The sequence below is a fragment of the Antechinus flavipes genome, chromosome 6 (assembly GCF_016432865.1).
Source record: "Antechinus flavipes isolate AdamAnt ecotype Samford, QLD, Australia chromosome 6, AdamAnt_v2, whole genome shotgun sequence".
Classification (NCBI taxonomy): domain Eukaryota; kingdom Metazoa; phylum Chordata; class Mammalia; order Dasyuromorphia; family Dasyuridae; genus Antechinus; species Antechinus flavipes.
The window spans coordinates 160,263,656-160,287,506 of NC_067403.1; the positions used below are offsets into that span (position 1 = coordinate 160,263,656).

The 23,851-nt window shown below is 33.9% G+C and overlaps 1 protein-coding gene across 1 annotated transcript in view; it reads right to left on the reverse strand.

Moving 5' to 3' along the window:
* Positions 1-23,851, reverse strand: part of CFAP299 (cilia and flagella associated protein 299) — a 495,839-nt gene that overhangs the window by 458,209 nt on the left and 13,779 nt on the right. The window contains exon 2 of the mRNA XM_051965852.1: positions 16,512-16,642. Coding sequence (XP_051821812.1) covers positions 16,512-16,642 — 131 coding nt within the window. The remainder of the gene's footprint in view (positions 1-16,511; positions 16,643-23,851) is intronic.

A 23,851-nucleotide genomic window follows, 5' to 3' on the forward strand; every position in this document is an offset into this window, starting at 1 on the left:
ATGGTTTGATTTCTTATAAATTAGAGTCAATTCTCTATATATTTTGGAAATGAGGCCTTTATCAGAACCTTTGATTGTAAAAAATGTTTTCCCAGTTTATTGTTTCCCTTCTAATCTTGTCTGCATTTGTTTTGTTTGTACAAAAACTTTTCAATTTGATATAATCAAAATTTTCTATTTTGTGGTTAATAATGATCTCTAGTTCTTCTTTGGTCATAAATTCCTTCTTCTTCCACAGGTCTGAGAGGTAAACTATCCTATGCTCTTCCAATTTATTTATAATCTCATTCTTTATGCCCAGGTCATGAACTCATTTTGACCTTATCTTGGTGTATGGTGTTAAGTGTGGGTCAATGCCTAGTTTATGCCATACTAATTTCCAATTTTCCCAGCAATTTTTGTCAAATAGTGCATTCTTATCCCAGAAACTGGGGTCTTTGGGTTTGTCAAACACTATATTATTAAAGTTATTGACTGTTTTGTCCTTTGAACCTAACCTATTCCATTGATCAACTAGTCTATTTCTTAGCCAATACCAGATGGTTTTAGTAACTGCTGCTTTATAATATAATTTTAGATCTGGTACAGCTAGGCCACCTTCATTTGATTTTTTTTTTCATTAATTCCCTTGAAATTCTTGAGAAGTCTTGTATATTCAAAAAGAATAGGAAAGAAGAGAAAAAATTATGGGAAGCCCAGAAAGATCCCAGACTCAAAATCAAGAATGGTAAACAGCAGGTTAGGTACCTAGGACAAAAGACAATTGTTAAGAAATTTCTGCAGACTGAATCCAGAGTACGTTGAATTAAATTCAAATGACTTCAAATAAGGTACTTTATACTTGAAGTCAGAGGAATGGGCATCGTCCTCCCAATGAAAAAAGATCCTGAAAGTAGAGTGAGTCAAAATTAACTAGATTCAAGTCTTGTCTCTGACATATATTGGTTATGTGACACAAGTACTGAATGAAAGAATAATAGATAAAGGAGCAAGAAGAAATAATTAATGGATTAAAAGAATGCAAAACCAGGTGAGTAACATTAAGATTCTATGCCTAACACTAAGATACTAATTTTCCTCAACTTTAAGTAGTCCTAAGGATTCCTTCAGATTGTATGAAAATTAGTTGGGCTCTTTACTAATTGGATAGAAGCCCATTTCAGTGAAAGATGTGGGACAGAAAAATTTTTTAAAGGCGAAAGTGTAAGAAGAAAGGGATTCCCTGGGATATGGTGATAGAAAGTTAGCCAGGAATACCTGGAGGGAAACTTCAGCTTTATGTTTGACATTTGCTTCCAGTGGCACCTTTTAATCATAATACTAGAAAAGATTTATAAGATAAGGAAACCAAAGCCCCTCATAGTTATATTAAGTGTCATTGTGGAATTTTAATCTAGGTTGTCTTCATCCTAAATCCTTTTCACTACTCCACACTGCCTAAGCTTCATTCAAACTAGGAAATAGGTATTGAAGCTACTATTTCAGCAGACATAGGGAATGTTTTGTAAAGAAATTCCCTTTACTAATGCAATTTGGTAAACTTTCACTTTAAAATCTTAGAGATTGTTTCAGACTTTTCTATAGTTTTAGAAACCTTCTATTTAGGTAATTAGGTGGTACAGTGGATAGAGTGAGAGACCTAGACTAAATCTGAGTTCAAATCCAGCCTCAGCTACTTATTAGCTGTATCACCATTAACAACTCATTTATATTCTATACCATCCCTAAGAAAAAATCTCCAGGGCCAGATGGATTTATATGTAAATTCTATCAAACATTTTAAAAATAATTAATTTCAATACTATGTAAACTATTTTGAAAAATGGGGAAAGAAGGAGTCCTACCAAATTCCCTTTATGACAGATATGGAACTGATATCTAAACCAGGTAGGGTCAAAACAGAGAAAGAAAATTATAGACCAATTTTTCTAATGAATATTGATGGAAAAATATTAAATAAAATATGGCAAAGAGATTACAGCAAGTTATCTCCAGGATAATACACCATGACTAAATAGGATTTATGCCAGGAATGCAGGGCTGGTTCAATATAAGGGAAACTATTAGCATAATTGATTATATCAATAACCAAGCTAACAAAAATTATACATGTTAAATATATTAAAGTATAAATTAATACAAAATAAGTTCACATGTCCAAACCATTATTTTGCTGTACAAAAAGAATCCGACTCTGACATTGTACAATTAGCCTATGAAGGAAATAAAAAAATGCAGGCAGTCAAAAATATAGGGATTGGGAATTCAATGTAATGGTTCTTAGTCATCTCCCAGAGTTCTTTCGCTGGGTGTAACTAGTTCAGCTAATTACTGCTCCATTGGAACTGATTTGGTTCATCTCATTGCTGAAGATGGCCACATCCATCAGAATTGATCATCATATAGTACTGTTGTTGAAGTAAATAATGATCTTCTAGTCTTGCTCATTTCACTCAGCAACAGTTCATGTAAGTCTCTCCAGACCTTTCTGAAATCATCTTGTTGAGTACCCATTCTTATTAAAAACACTAGAGAGTACAAGGATAAATTGATTTTTCCTTAAAATGATCAGTAGCATCTATTTAAAAACCATCAGCAAGCATCATATGTAATGGAGATAAACTAAAACCATTCCCTGTTAAGATCAGGGGTGAAACAAGGTTGCCCACTATCAACATTACTATTCAATATGGCATTAGAAATGTTAGCTTTGGCAACAAGAAAAGAAAAAGATATTAAAGGAATTAGAGTAGGTAATGAGGAAAACAAATTATCACTCTTTGCAGATGTTATGATGGTATACTTAGAAAATTCTAGAGAATCAAGAACTACTAGAAACAATTCACAACTTTAGCAAAGTTTCAGGATACAAAATAAATCCACACAAATCATTAGCATTTTTATACATTACCAACAAAGTTCAGTAGCAAGAGATACAAAGAGAAATTCCATTTAAAATAACTGTCGATAATGTAAAACATTTGGGAGTCTACCTTCCAAGGCAAAATCAAGAACTTTATGAACACAATTACAAAACACTTTTCTCAGAAATAAAGCCAAATCTAACCAATTGGGAAACTATCAAGAGCTCATGGGCAGGCTGAGCTAACATTATAAAAATGACAATATTACCTAAATTAATCTACTTATTCAGTGCCATACCAATCAAACTCTCAAGAAATTACTCTACAGAGCTAGAAAAAATAATAAAGTCCATCTGGAAAAACAAAAGGTGAAGAATTTCAAGGGAATTAATTAAAAATGCAAATGAAGGTGGCCTAGTTGCATCAAACCTAAACTATATTATAAAGCAGTGATAAGGTCAAAATGGGTTCATGCTTTAGATATATAAAGTGATATTATAGGCAAATTCGAAAAACAAAGGAAGAACTGTGGCATTGGATTACTGAATACAAAGTGGATAATTTTCATTATATTAAGTTAAAAAGTTTTTGCACAACCAAAACGAACACAGGCAAGATTAGAAAGAAAATAATAAACTGGGGAAAAAACTTTACACGCAAGGATTCTGATAAAGGCCTCATTTCTAAAATATAGAGAGAATTAACTTAAATTTATAAGAATTCAAGCCATTCTCCAATTGATAAATGGTCAAAGGATATGAACAGACAATTTTCACATGAATTCATTGAAATTATTTCCAGTCATATGAAGAGGTGATCAAAATCACTATTGATCAGAGAAATGCAAATTAAGACAACTCTGAGATACCACTACATATCTCTCAGATTGGCTAAGATGACAGGAAAAGATATGATGAATGTGTGAAGGGATGTGGGAAAACCAGGACACTAATGCATTGTTGGTGGAGTTATGAACTGATTCAACCTCTCTGGAGAGCAATTTGGAACCATACCCAAAGTAGTATCAAACTGTGTGTATGCACAGTGCTTCCACTGGGCTTAAACCCCAAAGAGATCAATCATAAAGGCGGGAAAGGGACCCACATGTGCAAAAATGTTTGTAGCAGCCTTTTTTGGTAGTGACAAGAAATTCTAAACTGAGTAGATGCCCATCAGTTGGAGAATGGTTGAATAAATTATGGTACATGAATACAATGTCTATAAGAAATAGTCAGCAGGATGATTTCAGAGAGGCCTGGAGAGATTGACATGAACTGATGCTAAGTGAAATGAGCAGAATCAGGAGATCATTGTACACAGCAACATCAATATAATATTGTTATAGAATGATCAATTCCAATGGACGTGGCTCTTTTCAACAGTGAGAAGATTCAGGCTAGTTCCAATGGTTTTGTGATGAAGATTGCCATCTGTACCAGAGAGGGAGGATCACAATATAGTATTTTCACTTTCTTTGTTATTGTTCTTACATTTTATTTTATTTCTCATTTTTTTCCTTTTTGATCTGATTTTTTTATGCAGCATGATATTTGTAGAAATGTATATAGAAGAATTGCACATGTTTAACATATATTTGGTTGCTTTCTAGGGTGGCAGTTGGGAAGAAGGGGGGGGGGAATGTTAGAACACAAGATTTTGTAAGGGTGAATGTTGAAAATTATCCATGTATATAGTTTGAAAATAAAAGCTTGGGCAGCTAGGTGGAGCAGTGGATAGAACACCAGCCCTGAAGTCAGGAGGGGACCTGAGTTCAAATCTGGCCTTAGATACTTAACACTTCGTAGCTGTGTGACTCTGGACAAGTTACATAACCCTAATTGCCTCAGCAAAGAAGAAAAAGAAAAAGCTTTAATTTAAAAAAAGAAAAATATAAATTTTATATTGCTTCAGTTTCCTCATGGAAAATGGAGATATTAACAACACAAATCTCCTAGCACTTTTGCAAATATAAGATAAAATGAAATTTGCACCTCATTTTGCAACTTTCAAGCACTATATGAATACTAGATATTTTTGTTACTATTATAAATAAAAATTTGGCAAAAACCTTAAGGTGAAAATTTCTCTAAAATTATTATTTTGGTACTTATAGACATATAATATAAAGTTCATTAAAACAAAACAAAACAGGGAGTTTTAAGAGCTCCTTAGAAAACAATTTGGGAAACTGGCCTATAGTGATGAGATGTTAAGTGACTTATCAAAGATCATGCAAACAAAATGTATTAAAAACAAGGTTCTTTTCCTGATTTTGAGGCCATTTCTCTATCTATTGTCCCATGTATCCTATTCTTTAAAAATGAGAAAATAAAACTGACCAAGCAGGGAAATCATGTGCTATAATAGAAACAGAGTCTTGGTATACTTTCTAATTTTGTGACTTAGGGCATTCATACTTACTTCTCTTAAATCCAGTTTTCTCAAATTTGAAAATGGAGATTGTTGTAGAAAGGATACATATGTGTATGTATATCTTTAGCAGTGACCAAGCCCTGTTCAGGTGTAAGGAATTCAGAAGCAAAATTCTTACTTATCAAGAAAATAAATAACAGTCATTTATATTTGGCCCAAATCCTAAGCAGAGAGAAGGAGTCCAGAGATGAACGAAAGGGATATGAGACATTAAAAAAAAGCAAAAAAAAAAAAAAAAAAGCAAAAAAACTTTTTTTGATGAGATTTTTAAGTGAATGCCAAGTGAAACAAATTCCTTAACTGAGCCTCACTACTTATATTCTTGAATGGTAAGTAGTGATTAAAATCACTCACTAGATCCTTACAACAACCGTGGTAGACAACAAATCTATAAAGTCCAGAGTTATTGATAGTCCCATTTTTTAAGTTTCAGGAAGTGCTTTGCCCATAGTTGCACAGCTAATAAGTGTCAGAGATAAGATGTGTCTCTTCAGGAGAAAGATGGTAGTCATGGAAGGTTTATAGGGGAATTAAAACTTGGTCTGCATCCTAAAAGAATTATGAACTATCATAAAAGAAGTAGTGAAATACCTTGTAGGTAAAAGCAACAAAATTAGCAAAGAACTCTTTGAAAGCTAGGAAGAAAGTGACAAAGGTAGATAACAACAAAGATATGGGTCAGCACTAGAAAAGGGTTCATCTTAGTTAACAGTAAGAGACAAAATTGGAATCAAAGTGTGATACATTTTGATCAGTATTATTGCTAACTACTTTAAAAAGAGGATTGTTTTTTCCTTGGACTAATTTTCAAGGTACTGACTACCTCAGCTAATTGCAAAATAGACTTTTTTGAAAAAATCTCTTGGGGGAAGGAAACTTACTTTATAATAGGAACTGGATTTCTACTGGTTGCTGTTCCCAAAGTGACTTTCTAGTACAAGATGAATTTCAGAAGTGCTTTCCAAATCCTTATTTTTTAATTAACAGTATTTTATTTTTCCAACTATATGCAGATAGTTTTCAGCATGCATCTTTGCAAAACCTTGTGTTCCAAATTTTTCTCTGTCTTCTTCCCCCTCCAAGACAGTAAGCAATCCGATATAGCTTAAATATGTGAAATTTTTCTTTTTTTCTTTTATTATTGTAGCTTTTTAGTTACAAAACATATGCATGGGTAATTTTTTTTTTTAACAATAACCCTTGCAAAACCTTCTGTTCTAACTTTTATTCTCCTTTCCCCCAACCCCTCCCCTAAATGGCAGGTAGTTCAATACATGTTAAATATATTAAAGTAAATGTTAAATTCTTATATGTATACATATTTATACAGTTATCTTGCTGCACAAGAAAACTTGGCTCTAGAAAGAAAGAAAAAAACCTGAGAAGGAAAACAAATGTGCAATTTTTCTAAACATAATTCCATATTCATTATATTGTGCAATAAAAATGGTATCAAAAGGGGAAAAACATGAGGAAGGAAAAAATCCAAGCAAACAAACAATAGCAAAAATTTTCAAATCTTTAGTGGGATTTGCTTGGTTTCAATAGGAGATCCTACCTGATTGCAACATTTGTGTTTCAATTGTTTTATTTCTTCAGAATGAAGCTCAAATGCTAAAACCATTTATTTTAATAAACATTTACATCTTTTAAAAAAAGAAGCAGGGCACATGAACTCACAAGCCTAGTACTTATAATAGTGGTAGTCCAGTGGAAATTGCACTGAATTTGGAGTTAGAGTTGCTTAAATCCCAGTTCTGTCACTATGTAACAGTGCCTAAATAAAAGCCATTCGGGACCTCAGTTTTCACATTTATAAAATGTAAATGTTGGATTATGATTTCCAAGATTTTTTGAAACTTTGAATCTGTAATTCCACAAGGAGGGCTCTAAAATGGCATCCAAATAATTCTAATTGCCTAAAACAATAACTCATGATGACACTATCAATAATTCCAATTTCATCAAAAATATCAACATTAATAACAATAACAATATCATCATCATCATCAATAGCAGTAACAGAAAGGAAAAATGAGATAGTGATAGTCTCTCTCAATAAGTTTTCACAGGGGTTAGTGCTATGTGCTCCAGCAGACTACAGAAGATAACTCTATATATCCTGGTATATCCCAATTACCTCCATTGGAGTCATTTCTTTCAGGTGCTCATCTAGCTTCAGTTAAACTCAAAATTCAGAAAGATTTCTGATGACACAGAAAAGTAAGAGTTTATGCGTAAACCTAGAGTTCTTTATCATCACTTCAAAGCAGAAAATAAATGTTAAAAAAGGAAATAAAGAGAAGAAAAGGAACAGAATACCTTTAAAAACAAGAAATTACAGAAAATGAGCAAGTAAAGAAAAACATCCTGATATAATTTAAATGGCTTTCAGTTAGTTTAATTATTTTTGTTATTTCTCTTTGATCAATTTTCCAAATCAGTTATTTTCCCCATGAATTATTTCATCTTTTATCCCATTTTTCAGTCTTTTGGCTCTGTTTTATTGGTTCTTGATGTCTCATGGAGTCATTAGCTTCCACCCAACCAATTTTAATTTTAAGAAGTTATTTTCTTGAGTGTTTTTTGCGCTACTTTTATCAAGTTGTTAATCTCTTTTCATGATTTTCTTCCATTGCTCTCATTTCTTTCCTCAATTTTTCCTTTGTCATTGTTATTTGCTTTTTTAAAAATAATCTTTTTGCTCTTAAAAACAAAACAAAATAAAAAAACAACCAACTCTTCCTTTAGATCTTTTAGGAATTCTGTCTTTTTTTTTTTTTTTTGATGCTTTGTTTGTAGATATTTTCAAATCATTGTCTTTTTCTGAATTTGTGTATTGAGATTTCTTATCATCATAGAAGCTTTTTATTCTTAGACAATTTCCATTTATTTGTTTTGTTGTGGGCTTATTTTTTAGGCTATTTCTTGACTTTAGATTTAATGTTAGCATTGGGTTTTGCTCACCACTGGGTTGGGGGAGCTGATGACTACCTTGAGCTTCTATATCTCCATCTAGGTACCTATAGGATTTTGCTGATTACAAGGTGATCTGGGGAAAATTCTGATTACTTTACTAGTCCCTGCTCTGATCCTTATCCAGGTATGAACTTTATTCCCTTGTGATCACCAATCATGACTGCTCTTTTGCCTTGGAATTATGGCCTAGAACTGGATAATAAATGAAGGAGCTATAAAATAATGCCTGAGTTTGAGCCCAGTCCTAGCACAGGGGGACCCATTTAACCTTTTTCTGGCCAGGTTTTAGTTCTTTTTCTGTCCCTGGATTCTACTGCTACTCCTGCCACCTCCAAGCCCACAGCCAATACTACTTCCTACCCCAATGTATGAAGATCTATCTTGCTGTCTTTTTAGTTGGTCCTGGACCAAAGAAATGGTTTGTTTTTGGTTATCCTAGTCAGAATTTCATTTAATATTCTTTTAAAAATTCATTTAGAATTAAGTTGAGAGGACTCAACAGAAATGCTCATTTCACTCCACTATCTTGGCTCAACCCCCAGAAGTCCTAATACAAATTCCTAATACATATACACATACATATATATAGATAGATATTGTAACATTGGGGGTAGAAGGAAAGGAAGATTACAACATGGTGTTCATCAGTTTCATGAACCTTAATCAGGCATGGGAAGAATTAGGGGGAAAAAGACAATGCTAGTAAAACTATAATAAAGCAAGCAATAGACTTAGGTGAGATTGGAAAGGAGGAGAAGGAAGGGAGGTGTTTGAATTAAGAGATATTATTAAGCAGAAAAATGCCTCAAGTAATATTATATTATATTTATTTTTATCTTGGCTCTAATAAGGTAGTACTTTGATTATATATAGACATCTGATTTATAAATACCTCCTATATATGTGATGTGTTTTTGTCTGTGAAAATAATCAAATTACTTTTAATGTAATATTATTTGATGGTTTGCTTGCCTGTTTTATGCCTTTGCATTCTTTTTGTGTCTCAACCCATGAGCATTTCACTTTTAAGACTTCAAGCATTCATGTGATTTTATTAGCATCCTCATATTCCCTTTTATGTTACCAAAGTATTGGTGAGTGCTAGAAGAGGTATTTGAAAAGATGGGAAAGCAGCTAAATTTGGGGGTAAATGAGATGGTAAAATAGAGTTCCAATAAATATCCAGCCTCCCCAACTGCCTTAGCCACCCTCCCCAGCATCTCAGCAGGCTATTAATGGTAGACCTGCTTGGCCCTTCCCTGCTGTGTCTGGAGCATAGCCAGCCAACTCATGGGAGTTCCAAGGGGAAGGGGACTGGATACTTAGCTTGAGACATGTACTTTTCCTTGGGAAACAGTTCAACTACAGAGTTTAAAGGGAGATCAGAAATGGTAGGTTGTCACTTTTCCTTTTACCTCATGGTTCTTCTGACAATGTGAATATTGCTTCTTTTCCTGCATTTTATGGATTGTTTTATGGTTACTGTGTTAGGAAAAGGATTAATGTTTTGTTATAAAAAGTTGTATGAAGAAAAGTGTTTTTTTCAATAATCTCAAACAAAAGATTACAGTTATACTTTCCACCTTGTAGGGGTTAGAGGCAAAGTGACCTGGAAAATTCACATAAAACATTTTGGTTCTCCTTTCATACCAGAAAAGAAGTCTAAAGGTGTTTTCAGTACTATACATATATTTTATGCATTCCCGAGTTTCTAAATCTTTTTGTGTTGTCTGCTTGTCTTTACATGTTATCTGCCACATAATTCCATCCAAAATTCCCATTTAATTTCTTAGGCTGATCTGAAATATATCAAAACTGTGAGGGGCAAAGTCACAATGTAGAAGGGATAAGTACAATTTTTGATGGTTTCAGGTACCTAATTCCCTATTTCCTATAGGTTCAACGCATCAATATTCCAGTTTTTTTTTATTTTTGTGCTATTTTCCAGAAATGTTATCCCTGAAAAAGTTGAGGATTGACCATATATATGTATTTGATACTTCTATCTTCTCTAAACCTTTGATCTTTTTTTTTTTTCAACTCTTACTCCACAACTCAACTAAATACTTTTCATTGTCTTCCTACATCTACCTATGGATTGAAATCATTGAGTATTTAACTTGGAGAACATTAATAATAGTCATAAATTTTCTTTATCATCCTTTCTTATGTACCAGATGTTATGCCCAAGTGGAGATGTTTTTCATAATGGCTTTGCTGCAAATGTTTATCATAGCCATAATAATATAAGATGTCCAAATACATATCCTATGAAATGATATCACTATAGCTATTGGAGGCATAATAAAACCATATCCACCAACTCCTTTATTTGCCTCAGTAAGGAGAACCTGTGAGTTTATAGCAACTTTCTTTGGACTTCTGGTTGTATTTATAGAGAAAATATCAAGATTAATATGATTCAATTCCCCACTCCATATTTATTTGGTCCTTAGTTCAACATATTTTGAATAGCAATAGTTAAATTTATATTTATATAGACAGTCTAAAAATTAATTAGTTTATTTTCCACCATTTTTGTAGTCAGTGCAGAAACATAAAGGGACTACATAGTCATTTTTGTTCGTTGTTTCATTGGCTGAATAATTAATCACCAAATGGTTAGTGTGACTCTCCATGTTAATGTAGGCTTATTTTTGGAAAACAGTCACAGTCTGTTTTGGAACCATACTTGCATAGGAGAGTGTGCTAGCATTTATGTTCAACTGTTATGAGACCGTGGATTCTCAGTCTCATCTGTATAATGATGCACAGATCATTGGTACAGGTACAGGTACAATGTATCTGAATGGAGTAGGATTTTGTATTCTGAATATTATATTCTATAAGAAAGTATCCTAAAGTTCTTCCAAACTTTGGATTGACTTTATCTGGACATGAATGTGGTTAATTGGGTGACAAAGACTATGAGCTTCCCCCTTGGGAAGTAAATGGGAGTACAGAAGAGATGTGGAGACCTAGAATTGTTTGGAAGTTTTTGGGAAAACAACTATGACTTGCTTTATAACTCTGCTTTACACATAACCATCAGAGAGAAAGTAGGCAAGTTTGTGGAATGTTCACCATGTCAGTGTGAAGTCTTTCTAAGATTTTACTCTTGAAAGAGGAATATAAAGAAAAGATTGTTAGTAAGAGCAAATTATTCTTTCTACCATGCCTACTATCTCATTAATTCAATGTCTCCTTATCTATTGGGTTTTTCCCTTATTGCTTACAAATATGCTCCTATCTCTTTCATCATCAGAAAACCATCACTTGATCCATCCATCTCTGCCAGCTATTGTTCTATATCTACTTTATTATCTATTCTTTCTTTTGTGGCTAAACTCCTTGAGAAAGTCATCTATAACTCTCGGCCACTTTCTTTACTTTCACTCCCTTCCTAACTATAAAATTTGTTTGTTTTTTTTAAATTTTATTGTTCAATTGAAACTGCCTTTTCTCAATTCTCATCCATTTTGATCTGTTTGTAGTCTTCAATACTGCCAATGATACTTATTTTGTTTGGGACTTGATAAGAAAAAAAATCAACCCATGAAGTCTCAGTCAAATGCTACTCTTGAAGTAATGAAATTATGTAGCTGAATTTAAAGCAATATTATTGATAGAGAAAAGTCCAAAGTTTTAAAACAGTGTGTTTTCTTCTTTATTGTAACATATGACAAAGTTTTAAAGTGTGATAGTTTCTATTGGTGTTACCTTTGCCAGCCTGCACATTCACCAGCATGTACTTGTTACATCTAACAGCCTGTTTTTATAGAAATCTCAATCTGTTATTGATGCTGCCTTTAATTTTCAAATTTTTCCTCTGTGTCTCTTGTACTTTGTTATTAAGATTTAACCACTATCTATAAAGTTGCCTTTCCATCCTCCCTCACTCCCGATAGGGGTTCTCTAAAAAAAGAGAGAGTCTCACAAAAGTCCTAATCATAGCTCCTGCACTTCCTTGATAGCACATCCTGGGTCCTCTGGCTGTACTGGATATGATTTCCTGACTACCTAAAGACATACAAAGGTTTATTAGTGTGGATTCTGGTCTCTTCCCACTTGGTGGGTGCTCTAAAATTGATCAAATTCCCATACCCTGCCCTACTGCTCAGACAGATTTCCATAATGGGTAGAGGGATCCCCACATCTACTCAAGTTGAGTGCTACTGTATTCCTGCTGAATATCCTTCCTATGCTATAGCTAAGTAAACATGTTTCTGATAACTGTTTAATGTCTGTTGAGTACCTCGTTTCATCCCAGTATTGTAGCTGAACTAATTTGGTTTCAGTCTGGATCAGGTGTGCTTTTAAGAATTATACAGAGAATTTCAAAGGGAATTTGAAAGGAAGTATGAGCATAAATCAAAGTCCATGGACTTTGCTAAGCATTTGTACTGGAATGGGTCAGATGCTTAGACATAAAGAGAATAGAAGAAATATGAGAAAGAGGCAACAAAGTGCAGTAAACCCATCAATTTGTCAATTGGTAGAGTGGGATGGGTTAGCTGACTGGTCGTTTGAAAATAACCTGGCATTGAGCATGAGGCAGACGCAAGCATACAGAATGTGCCCATATATTTTCATTTGTGAGGGATTTCCCAAAGACTATAAAAAGACAAAGTCAAAAGAAATAAAACTACTTAGGAAAACTCTTGTATTCTAAAGTTATGTAAAGAAAATGTTGTATTTTATCAGACCTGTTTCTTAAAGGAGATTGGAAAAATAGAAGACAACTACCAGGTTGTATGATTCGAAGGGCACAAGGAAAGTATTTCAGCCTATCTACTGTACTGTTTCACATAGCTTGAAATTGTATGATTAGAAATGTATTCTTTTGACTTAGGCATTTCCTTTGTAGACATTTTCCTTTAAGATGCAAACCTATCTGGAAGTAACCCATTGTGATTATCAGAAGTAATGATGCAAGAACATATTAATAAAGCATTTTACAGTTTTTGCCTGGAAAGAGAATTGTTTTTATTATAAAGCAATGACACCATTAAATTACTCTATTGTATTTACCAATTGGCTTTACTCAGTTTGCCTTTACCCCATTTGTCTTTACCTTTCCATCTATCTATACTCAATTCTAACACTTGCTTAAATGCTCAAAAAGAAAATTCCTTTCATATCATTTAATATGGTAGCAAATGACAAATACAAATATTAGTACTCTTGTTTTATAAGTTAGGAGATTGAAGCTCAGTGAGTTTAAATGACTTATGTTCACACAGCTAATGAGTGGCAGAGCCAGCACACCAGCCCGTTACCTCATGCTTGTGCTCTTTTGAATGTACCACATTAAGATGTCAAAGAGTCATAGAATCTCAGAGTTAATCTTTAATATCTTAGTGAAAATTAAGAAATAAAATAATTGTCTATATTATTAACATGATTAAAATTAAATAAAATTAAAATAAATATCAAGTGAGGATTTTTAAATGCATCATGCTGTAATAGATGAGAATCCTAGATTTAGACTTTCTCTCTGGATATTATACTGCATCCACTCTCTGGATGTCATTGGTCCTCTTCAAAAATAAAGAATGAACAATAACAACAATCTGAAATGGTGGTTCCCAAAATTAAATGCAATACATCAGATGTGATCTAACCAGAGAAGGATACTGATGGAATTTACATCATCATTCCAGGAAAATATTCCTTTTTTAAAGCAGCATAAGGTTATATTAGGTTATTTTTTTTTTGGTTGCCACATCACACAGTTGAATGACATTGAATTTGCAGTGCATCAAAGACCCCAGATCTTTTGCATATAAATTTCTATCTATGTCTCTCCTGCCTGATTTAAAAAAAAATTACTAATTATTATTGTTATCAAATAAATGTCTGCTATTATGATATAATGTTAAAGAAAATAAATTTGTTCATGAACAACTGTAGAAAGAATGTAACTTTAGGTGTAATGCCATTGTAAGGCAAGACAGTGCTTAATAATAGAGGAAGTAGGGATAAAAGGGCATGGTAAGAGCCATGAGCAACAGGGTCCAAGAAAAGGGTTGACACTAAAGGTATAATTTGTCTATTTCACACTTTTTCTCAAGAGAAATAGAGGAGAAATACTTTTTAAAATATGAATTTAAAGATCACCTATATAATATTGTAGCAGACAGTTTATTAGGGAAAGGGAGGCTATAAAATAATGACTTTATAGAAATGTCAATCAGGACTATACCTCTGAGAAAAAAAGGAGATCCTAGTGTCAATACTGTTAAGTATTCAGAGATTTAGCAAAACAATCTGAAAGACAGTTATGACTTTTAGCCAAAAAAGTTATCACCCATAATTCTATAGAGGATAACACAGAGGTTAACCCAATTCTTCCTTCCCTTGCCTGCCTGCCTTCCTTCCTCCCTCCCTTCCTCTTTTCCTCCCCCCATCTTCTCTCCCTCTTTTCCTCCCTCCCTCCTTCCCTTCCTTCTTCTCTTCTTCCCTTCTTCCCTCCTTCCTTTCCTCCCTCCCTTCCTTCTTCCCTCCATTCCTCCCTTCTTATTTCCCTCCTTCTCTCCTTCCCTTCCTTTACCTGCCTTCTTTTCTTCCTTCCTTTCTTCCTTTCTTCTTTTTATCCTTCCTTCTTTTCTTCCTTCCTTCCTCTCTTCCTTCCTTCCCCCCTTCCTTTTTATTTCCTTCCTTCTCATGTAAAAAGTGAGAGTAAAAAGTCAGTAAAACAGGAAAAAGAGATATTGGAGAACAAACTCCAGTAAGAGGTGAAAACGAGTGAAATGGAGATGGCTGATAAGTTAGCCTTCTTTTAAAAAAAATAATTTCAATTTCTGAGACAAATTTTTAGGAGCAAAAGGAAAAAAATAAAGTTGAGGCTGTCTATTAGATGGTATTGATCTCAGCAAAGTAAGAGAAATAAAATGTGTCTTCCAGATATTTTCTTTATTGATTTAAAATACTATAACCACAGAGAAGGACACACACACAATTTTTATACAAAAACAAACTATTCATGTCTTTAGCAGTATTTTTTATACATGATCAACAATTTTTGATATCTTATATCAAGTATAAAGTAATATGTGAGTTGTAAGGCCTTATATACATACACATATATGTATATGTGTATGTGTGTATAGTTTTTTAAAGAAATTTCAGCTAGACACTTCTAGTTTTTACTACTTTATAAAAATAATAATAAAAAGAAAGTTTTTACTTTAAGTTTTACTCAAGACATTATACACTATGTTTCATTACAATTTAGATTATTTTAGTTGAATTATTTTAGAAGTCCAGACTGACTACTAGAGTTCAATAATGTTAATGGGTTTTTGTATTAACAGTGAGCATTAGGGCATTAAATTCCAGACCTTCTAAGGTCTGGAACAAAATAATTACAAGTATTACCAATTAAAATTGGACATTCAAAGATTAATTTAAATTCCACAAATAAAAAAAAAAAGTGCTGCTCCATTCTTTGTTCTGCAGAGTAAATATATGAGGGCTTTCTAGTCATATAAAAAAAAAAAGCTGAGTAAAACCCCTTTATACTAATAGAAGAATCAAAATCTAAATAGTTCTCTCTAATATTTAAAAATCAATGTCAAATCAAACAACCTAAACAATCAGTGCTTTGGTATACCTTTATGTCTTTTCAATTTAATGTATATGTATGCTGTAGCATACTGTAGGATATAGAATAGCTAACTAAAAATGTTTTGTTAATTAAATGGTATTCTGTTGATTGGTAAGATATGATCAGTTTCTTTGTATTACTTTAGGCTTCACAAGATACTCAAACATATGGATAAACACAGTGTATGTTCTTGAATGTGAGGATCAAAGAAGATTTGTGGGAAGGGAATAGAGTGAAAATTAAAAATTAAAAAGATTATTATAAACCTGAGAAATAGCAAAGAATCCTAAGTCCAAGGTCACATCCATTTAGTACATATATTATTGAGTTACTTTTAAACAAAATTTTATTGGCATGCTGACTAAATGTATTTTTTTTAATTTTATACATTGGTAAGTGCATCTATTTTTTTTTTATAACTAGCACATTCCAGTTAATTGATCATTGTCATTTGTTGAAATATTTTAATTCTTTCTACATCATCCTGTACTTCTATAGTCGAGAAAATTCGATAAGATTTCTGGGGTGGGGGTGAGGAGTGAAGGGGCTGTCAGTTTTCAAAAAGGAAAAAATAAGTTTTTGAAATCCAGATGGACTGTATATTGTGTTGAGCAGCATCCACTTACTTTTTCTGACTCCTTTCTGCAAGTCTTGCTATCTCAATAGCTGCCTTCCTTGCTTCAAAGTCTTCCCTTCTCACTACTTCTCCAGTTCCTCTATAGCCCAGCTCCACCAGCTGGCGGGCCAGGTCTTCATCCTAAAGAAAAACAAAATAAATCCACATTTTAAAAAATATTAGACTACTGGCAGATTTAGTTTACACAATTAAAGTGGATATTTATTATTACAAATGAGACTTTTATAAGTAAATCATAGTCAAAATCACAATTTTCTCATCTGTAAAAGAGAGGAGAAATATTCAACTTTTTACTACCAATTTCATAAGCAAAATCATGTTTATAAATAACATATATTTATGTATATGAGATCATGTTTATGAAATGTAAAGAGCTACCTAAATAAGAGGTTTTAATTCTACTGTTGCATTTTTTTTCAATTTGGATCATCTATATAAAGTATATTGCAGTCTTTTTAATGCTATAAAAGCACCAACTAGTAATTTACCCTTTAAACAATGTATTTTTATACTTTTGATATTTGCCTTCCCCCCAAACTACCTAACATGCAATACAAATAGCATAAAACTCCAATTTTGTCTTTAGAGAGAAAAAATAATAAATCATATTTTAAAATCAGTTCTGAGAAGATTCAAACACCTAACAGATTGACTTCCAAATAATGAAACTGTATTGTACAACTTGTACATCAAGAAGGAGCTTTCTTTAAGCCATCAAAAGTAACTACCAAAAAAAAAAAAAACAAAAAACAAAAAAAACAAAAACCGAATAGTGTTGTTTTCATAGGAACTCATTATCCTAATCATTTAATTTCTTGAATTCATTCTTATTTCCTAATTCCCAATTATTTGTTGTCATGGCATACTATAACATAAAAGAAACAGATGAACTTCCCACTAAATTATAAAGATATTTATATATATTATCTCTACCAATAAAAACAAAGAGACTGAAGTACAAAATGACTCCCTAAGGGTAAAAAGCATTAGTAAAATGTTTTCAATTAATTTCGATTATAACTTCACAGCAACATTAACTAGCACTTCAACACATGAAAAGATTCATTACTTTTTCTGTATGAATACTGCAAAACAGATCACATAGTCTCTCTATACCTTGTGATCTTACTGTCCTTATGTAGAGATGTAGAGGTATGGATTAGACAATAATAGAATAAGATAGATTCAGAACAAGTTGGATAGCAAAGGATAATTGTGAATAGCCAATATCAACATGGTAGGATGACTTCATTGGATACCACAGGGATCTATGGCAGTTATTTTCATCAATGACTTGGATAAAGGTATAGAAGACATACTCATCAAATTTGAAGATGACACCAAAATGAGAGGGGATGCGAATACAATGAATATCAGGGAATAAAGTCCAAAAAATCTTAAAACACTTAAGTACCAGGGTGAAACGAATAATACTTACATAAATACAAAGTCTTATATTTGTGTACCAGAAATCAGCTTCATAAGTGTATGATGGTGGAGACATGGATAGACAGTTGTTGTTTTTATGGGGAGGGAGGTGACTTGGTGTACTGACTACATGTTTAATATGAGCAGTGTGATATAGTGCTAATGCAATTCTTGGGTTATATTGAGATGACTTCTACAAATAAAAAGGTGATAGTTCCACTGTATTCTGCACTCATTGCATTGCATTTGGTGTAATGTGTTCACTTCTGGGGACCAAAGAATGTTCAGAGCAACAGGAATAACAAAGATCCTTCAGTCTATTGGGGGGTTTGGTTGGAAGAAGCTAGATGTGTTAAGTCTATAGAAAAAAAGGACTCAGACTCTGTGTGTTATGTGTGTATGTGTTTTCATAGAATGTGATAGTTTTCTTCAAGTATTTAAATCATGACTATAATGTGGTAGAAAGGATGAAATTTGTTCAGAGTGACTTCAGGAGGCAGAATAAAGAATAATGCATAGAAATTACAAAAAAGTCTATTTAGCTTCTATTTTGAAAGCTGTCTTGTAATATGTATTTACTGTCCCTCTCTTCTCAGGGCCTGGCTTCTGTGTTCTCCACAGGGAACTAGAGATACTCTGAGAGAACTGGATTATCTGTCTTAAAAAATTAGGTGGAGTCCTTTCTGACTGGAGCCCCTCTACTTACGTATCAGTGATTTAACATTATCTTGTACACAAAATTTTTTATTTTAAAACCATAACCATGTCTTTTATAAGGGAAAAAGGTCATTCCCTTCATTGAGGGAATAAGCTCAAGTTGAGGGAGTAGCATAGTTCCTAATTGATTCCACCAAATTCTTATTCAATCAAGACATCACAATTGGTTGAGTTCTTCCATTAATTAGGCTGAAGTCACTCCCAAAGATCCCCCACTGCTCAGGGGATTGATTGTGAGCTAACTATAAAATCCAGCATGCATCCCAAGCCAAAGATTCCTGTTCCTTGCTCTCAATGTCAGAGACTCTGCTTTCTTCACCAGAAACTATGATTGAACATGTCTTTAAAATCTACCAGAAGTCAAATGAGGCAAAGAAACCAGAGCCAAAGAAGATAGGCTGTTTTGGATTGGATCCCTCTGTAGCCAGGAAAGCAGCCTCCTCTTCAATACTTGTTGAAACAACTGGAACCAGTTATGGCCTGCCTATACATGCTCCAGTCAGTCTCTCCAAGGTGCTTTATTTACATGTCATCACATTTCTTCTAGACGCATGCTTCCCATGTTCTCCATGTGGAGAGATACTACTTAGACAAATTCACCAAACTCTACTTACAATTATACTTGAAACAGCCCTAGTTTCTAACGGAAAATTGCCCACTTTCTGTACTAGTCCATAAGCATTCTGCTTTTTGAAGTCCAGGAAAATATTATTTAACTATAATCAGTCAACAAACATATATTAAATATCTTGTGCTAAAGAAGCTAATTTAACCTAAATGACTCTTAAATGGCCTAGTTACAGAATGATCTTTCCTCTTCAGCAACTACAAGATTTCCCAATTTTGGTACTTAGTAATATCCCCATTGATCACCTTGCCACTGAATCCTGCCTACGTTTGACTTTTCCATTGTCCTTGTTCTTGATATACAAAAGAATCCTAGGTATTGAAGGATTTTTGAGTTAACTGATAAAAGCTAACTCTGAAATTTATCTGTCAGCCAAAATATTAACCTTTATTGCAACAAGCCAATATAAAACCCATGAAACAATGAGACAGGAGAGATGGAGTTTAGCAATGGATGGAGTTTAGCAATGGATATAATATCTACTACCTAGCAAATGGGAATATCTGAGTAAGTCCCTGATTTTTATTTCTCAGTCTTCTTAAGTGGAAAATGATGAGATACAAAATGTGGTTTTCCACATGCAACAATCTGCAATACTGAAAAGAATACACCTGGTTATATTATTCTTAAAGCAATTACTGTACTTCCATTGGTACTAAATGGAAATTATTTTCTTAATGCAAAACAAATGCAACATGCTGTCTCGAAAGAGCTGGATTCAGTGTCAGGATGAACTTGAGTTAATTCTCACCTCTAACACTTGGCAGTGTGAGGCTGAACAAGTTACTTATAAATTACAACATTATTGCCAATCTGTGCTGGTAGATGAAGCTACCTTATAGAACATAACATATTATTGTTCTATAAGAATATATTCCCCACATTAACAAAATCAACAACATCTAGTTTTTTTAAAAAAAGGAAGGAGGACAAGGAGGACAAGGAGGAGGAAGAAAAGAAGGAGGAGGAGGAGGAGGAGGAGGAAGGAAAGGAGGAAGTGGAAGAGGAAGATTAGATGGGTGCAGGAGGAGGAGAAAAAAAGAGGAGGAGGAGGAAGAAGAGAAAGAGGAGGAGGAGAATTGCTAAGTTTTTAAACTACAGAATAGAGAGCGCTGAAGAATAATGACACTTGCCATTTGCCTTCAAAGAAATATATTTGGTTTTTTTTCCCGATCTTCAGTGTAAATGTGCAATGCAAAACTGAGTAAATGCTTCCACCTAGTGGATTTGACAATCATTTGGAGAAAATAAGTGAAGCTCTATTTCCAGTTCCACCTCCCCACAAAATTGAAACATAGTAGGTTTAAATTTTTAAATTGTAGGTTAATTTTTCTTCCTAAGAACACAATTATGTCTATTACTTCACAAAATTTCTGTGTTAGGGGTTCATGCTGTGAGACTAGTCTAAAAAAATACCAGAAGATAAAGCTCTTCAGCAATAGAACTCACCCTAGATCAAATTTCATTTTGTAGGCAATGCTGTTCCAGTGAAATTTAGTGTATCCCTGCTTACGAAGGACAAACATTTCTTTTTTTTCTTTCTTGACTATTAGAACAGAGATGACATTTATAAAATCATAAGAACAATTATGAGTCAAAATGTTTTAGACTGTCAAATACAAACATTCCACTTTGAGAATATAAACACAGAAACCACAAAAGGTATGACATCACTGACATTTTTCTCTATTGCTTAATCCATTCCCCTACTTAAACCTTTCAAAATATAAATCAGTGCCATGCAGAAATGGAGCTCATGGCAATCTGACTGTTACCTCTGTTTAAACAAGTAAAATATTTTGGCTTATATGACTGTGACTCAGCACCTTGTTTTTGATAGGAAACATAAAACAATGAGCTTCCTTCCAGTGGATAATCAACTAACTGGGGTTCCAATGCATTTCTGGAACCTTTGTGATTCTATGACTCAAGACTGACTTGAGAAACTAAAAATGAAGAATTTGGCAGAGTGATCCTATCTACATGATCTAGTGAACCCCTGAGTAATCAATGGTCTGGCCTCTCTGGACCATGACAAACATGTATCTGGCAATATGCAAGTTAATAGCCTCAGCACTAGCTTACATTTCATTATCTAAGAAACAATGCCCTAAAGCTGCCCCCAACACACAAGAAGCACTTTTTGCATCTGAAACAAAACAAAACAAAATAAAACCTGAGTGGTCCTAAATCTCTCTCATGTTATTCTCAGGAAATATATGAAGTAACATGGAGGGCATTTTAAGACTTCCATAATTTGATGCAAAGGTGCTCTAAATCACTATTGATCAGAGAAATGCAAATTAAGACAATTCTGCGATACCACTACACACCTGTCAGATTGGCTAAGATGACAGGAAAAGATAATGACAAATGTTGGAAGGGAATCTAGGGAAACCTGAGACACTAATACATTGTTGGTGGAGTTGTGAACTGATCCAACCATTCTGGAAAGCAATATGTTATTTGCCCAAAGGGCTATCAAACTGTGCATACCCTTTGATCCAGCAGTGTTTGTACTGGGTCTATATCCCAAAGAGATCATAATAAAAGGAAAAGGACTTATATGTGCAAAAATGTTTGTGGCAGCCCTTTTTGTAGTGGCAAAGAACTGGAAACTGAGTGGATGCCCATCAATTGGAGAATGACTGAATAAATGATGGTTTATAAATGTTATGGAATATTATTGTTTCATAAGAAATGACCAGCAGGATGATTTGAGAGAGGCCTGGAGAGACCTACATGAACTGATACTGAGTAAATTGAGAAGAACCAGGAGATCATTATACACAGCAATAACAAGATTATATAATGATCAATTCTGATGGACATGGCTCTTTTCAACAATGAGATGATTTAGGTCAATTCCAATTGGCACAGGTCAGTTGTGATGGAGACAGCTATTTGCACCCTGAGAGAGGACTGTGGGGGTTGAGTGTGGATCACAACATAGCATTGTCACTCTTTTGTTATTGCTTGCTTGCAATATATTTTCTTTCTCATTTTTTTCCTTTTTGATTTAATTTCTCTTGTGTGGCAAGATAATTCTATAAATATGTATGCATATATTGGATTTAACATATATTTTGTCATGTTTAACATATATTGAATTACTTGTCATCTAGGGCAGGGGTTAAGGAGTAGGGGAGGAAATTGGAACACAAGGTTTTGCAAGGGTTAATGTTGAAAAATTATCCATGAATATGCTTTGAAAAAGCTTTTTTTTTTTGTGATCCAAAAAAGATCCCCCCAAAAAACTTCCACAATTTGGTTCCTAACTACCTTTCCATTTTTATTTCATACTTCTTTTCTCTATATCAGCGAAACAGAAATTCTCGCTTTCTCTCACACTTGAAACTCTATTTCTTATCTCTAGGAATTTCCCTGGAATACAATCTCCCTTCATCTCTCAGAATCCTTGTCTTCCCTCAAAGCGTGGATCTAATGCTACCTTCTTTCTCTGAGAGTTGATTCAATGGGCCTTCCTTGGTTTTCCCTTCTCAAATTTGCCTTATATGTTTCTTATTGCATCTCCTCCACTTTATCTAAAGAGAATACAAGTTCCTTGTGATCTGGCACTAGTCCCAGTACCTAGGAGAATGTCTTGTGCATTTGTTTTTCAGATTGAATCTGTGATTTCATTGGTAATAGGGGTGGGGGTACTTTTCATTAGGAAATCCCTTCCACTAGTACACTAGTGCTCTGAAACTTGGTCTTCCAACATTGTTCAAGGGTATTGATAAAGTAGTATTGTTTGTCCAGGGCCACACCCCCCATATGTATCAGAGATAAAACATGAATCCAATTTCCCTGATTACAAAGCTGGCTTCTATCTATTATGCTGTGCTGTCTCTTCCCTTGGACATATTGGGTACTTAATAATCATCTATTGAGAAGTAACAGGAACCAATCCAGCTGAGTTCCCTTTCACAAACCCCTCCAAAGAGATTTCAAAAATACACCTGACCAAATCATAATGGGGAAATCCAGAAAAAGATCCCAGTGAGTCATTTCATAAGGATCAACTTGGAATAGGGAGACAGATATAATAGTTTGTGGAATTGAGGATGGGGCTGACTGGAGATTGCTACATAGTGAGCACTGGAGTGCCAAGAGAAAGGCTGTGCGCCAAAACAATAAAAGGTCCCAGACCTGATGGGAACAGTGTGAACTGGAAATTTTTTTTTCCCTATTGCCTAGTTCTGGGTCACAAATCTAGAGGGAACTGATAAGGAAACCTACATAGTGTTATTCTGGGGTAGTAAGATCCTGGGCTATGAGCAAAGAAAGGGGGAAGTGCAGATGCAATATTGTGGTCTTGAACCCAAGCCCAGAGGAGGACCTTACTTCTAGTAGGGTTTACAGAGGAATAATCAGGGCAAAAGTTCCAGGCTAAAAGGGATCCTTCAATTCTGTCACTCTAAATCAAAAGAGCTTTCAGTTGGCTGACAGTGGAGGTATACAGTCACAGTGTACTGTTGTTTAAACTAAAATTCAGGTCAACAAAGCTCAGATCAGGAGAGCAGCAATCAAATTTTGTTCACGATCAGACCACT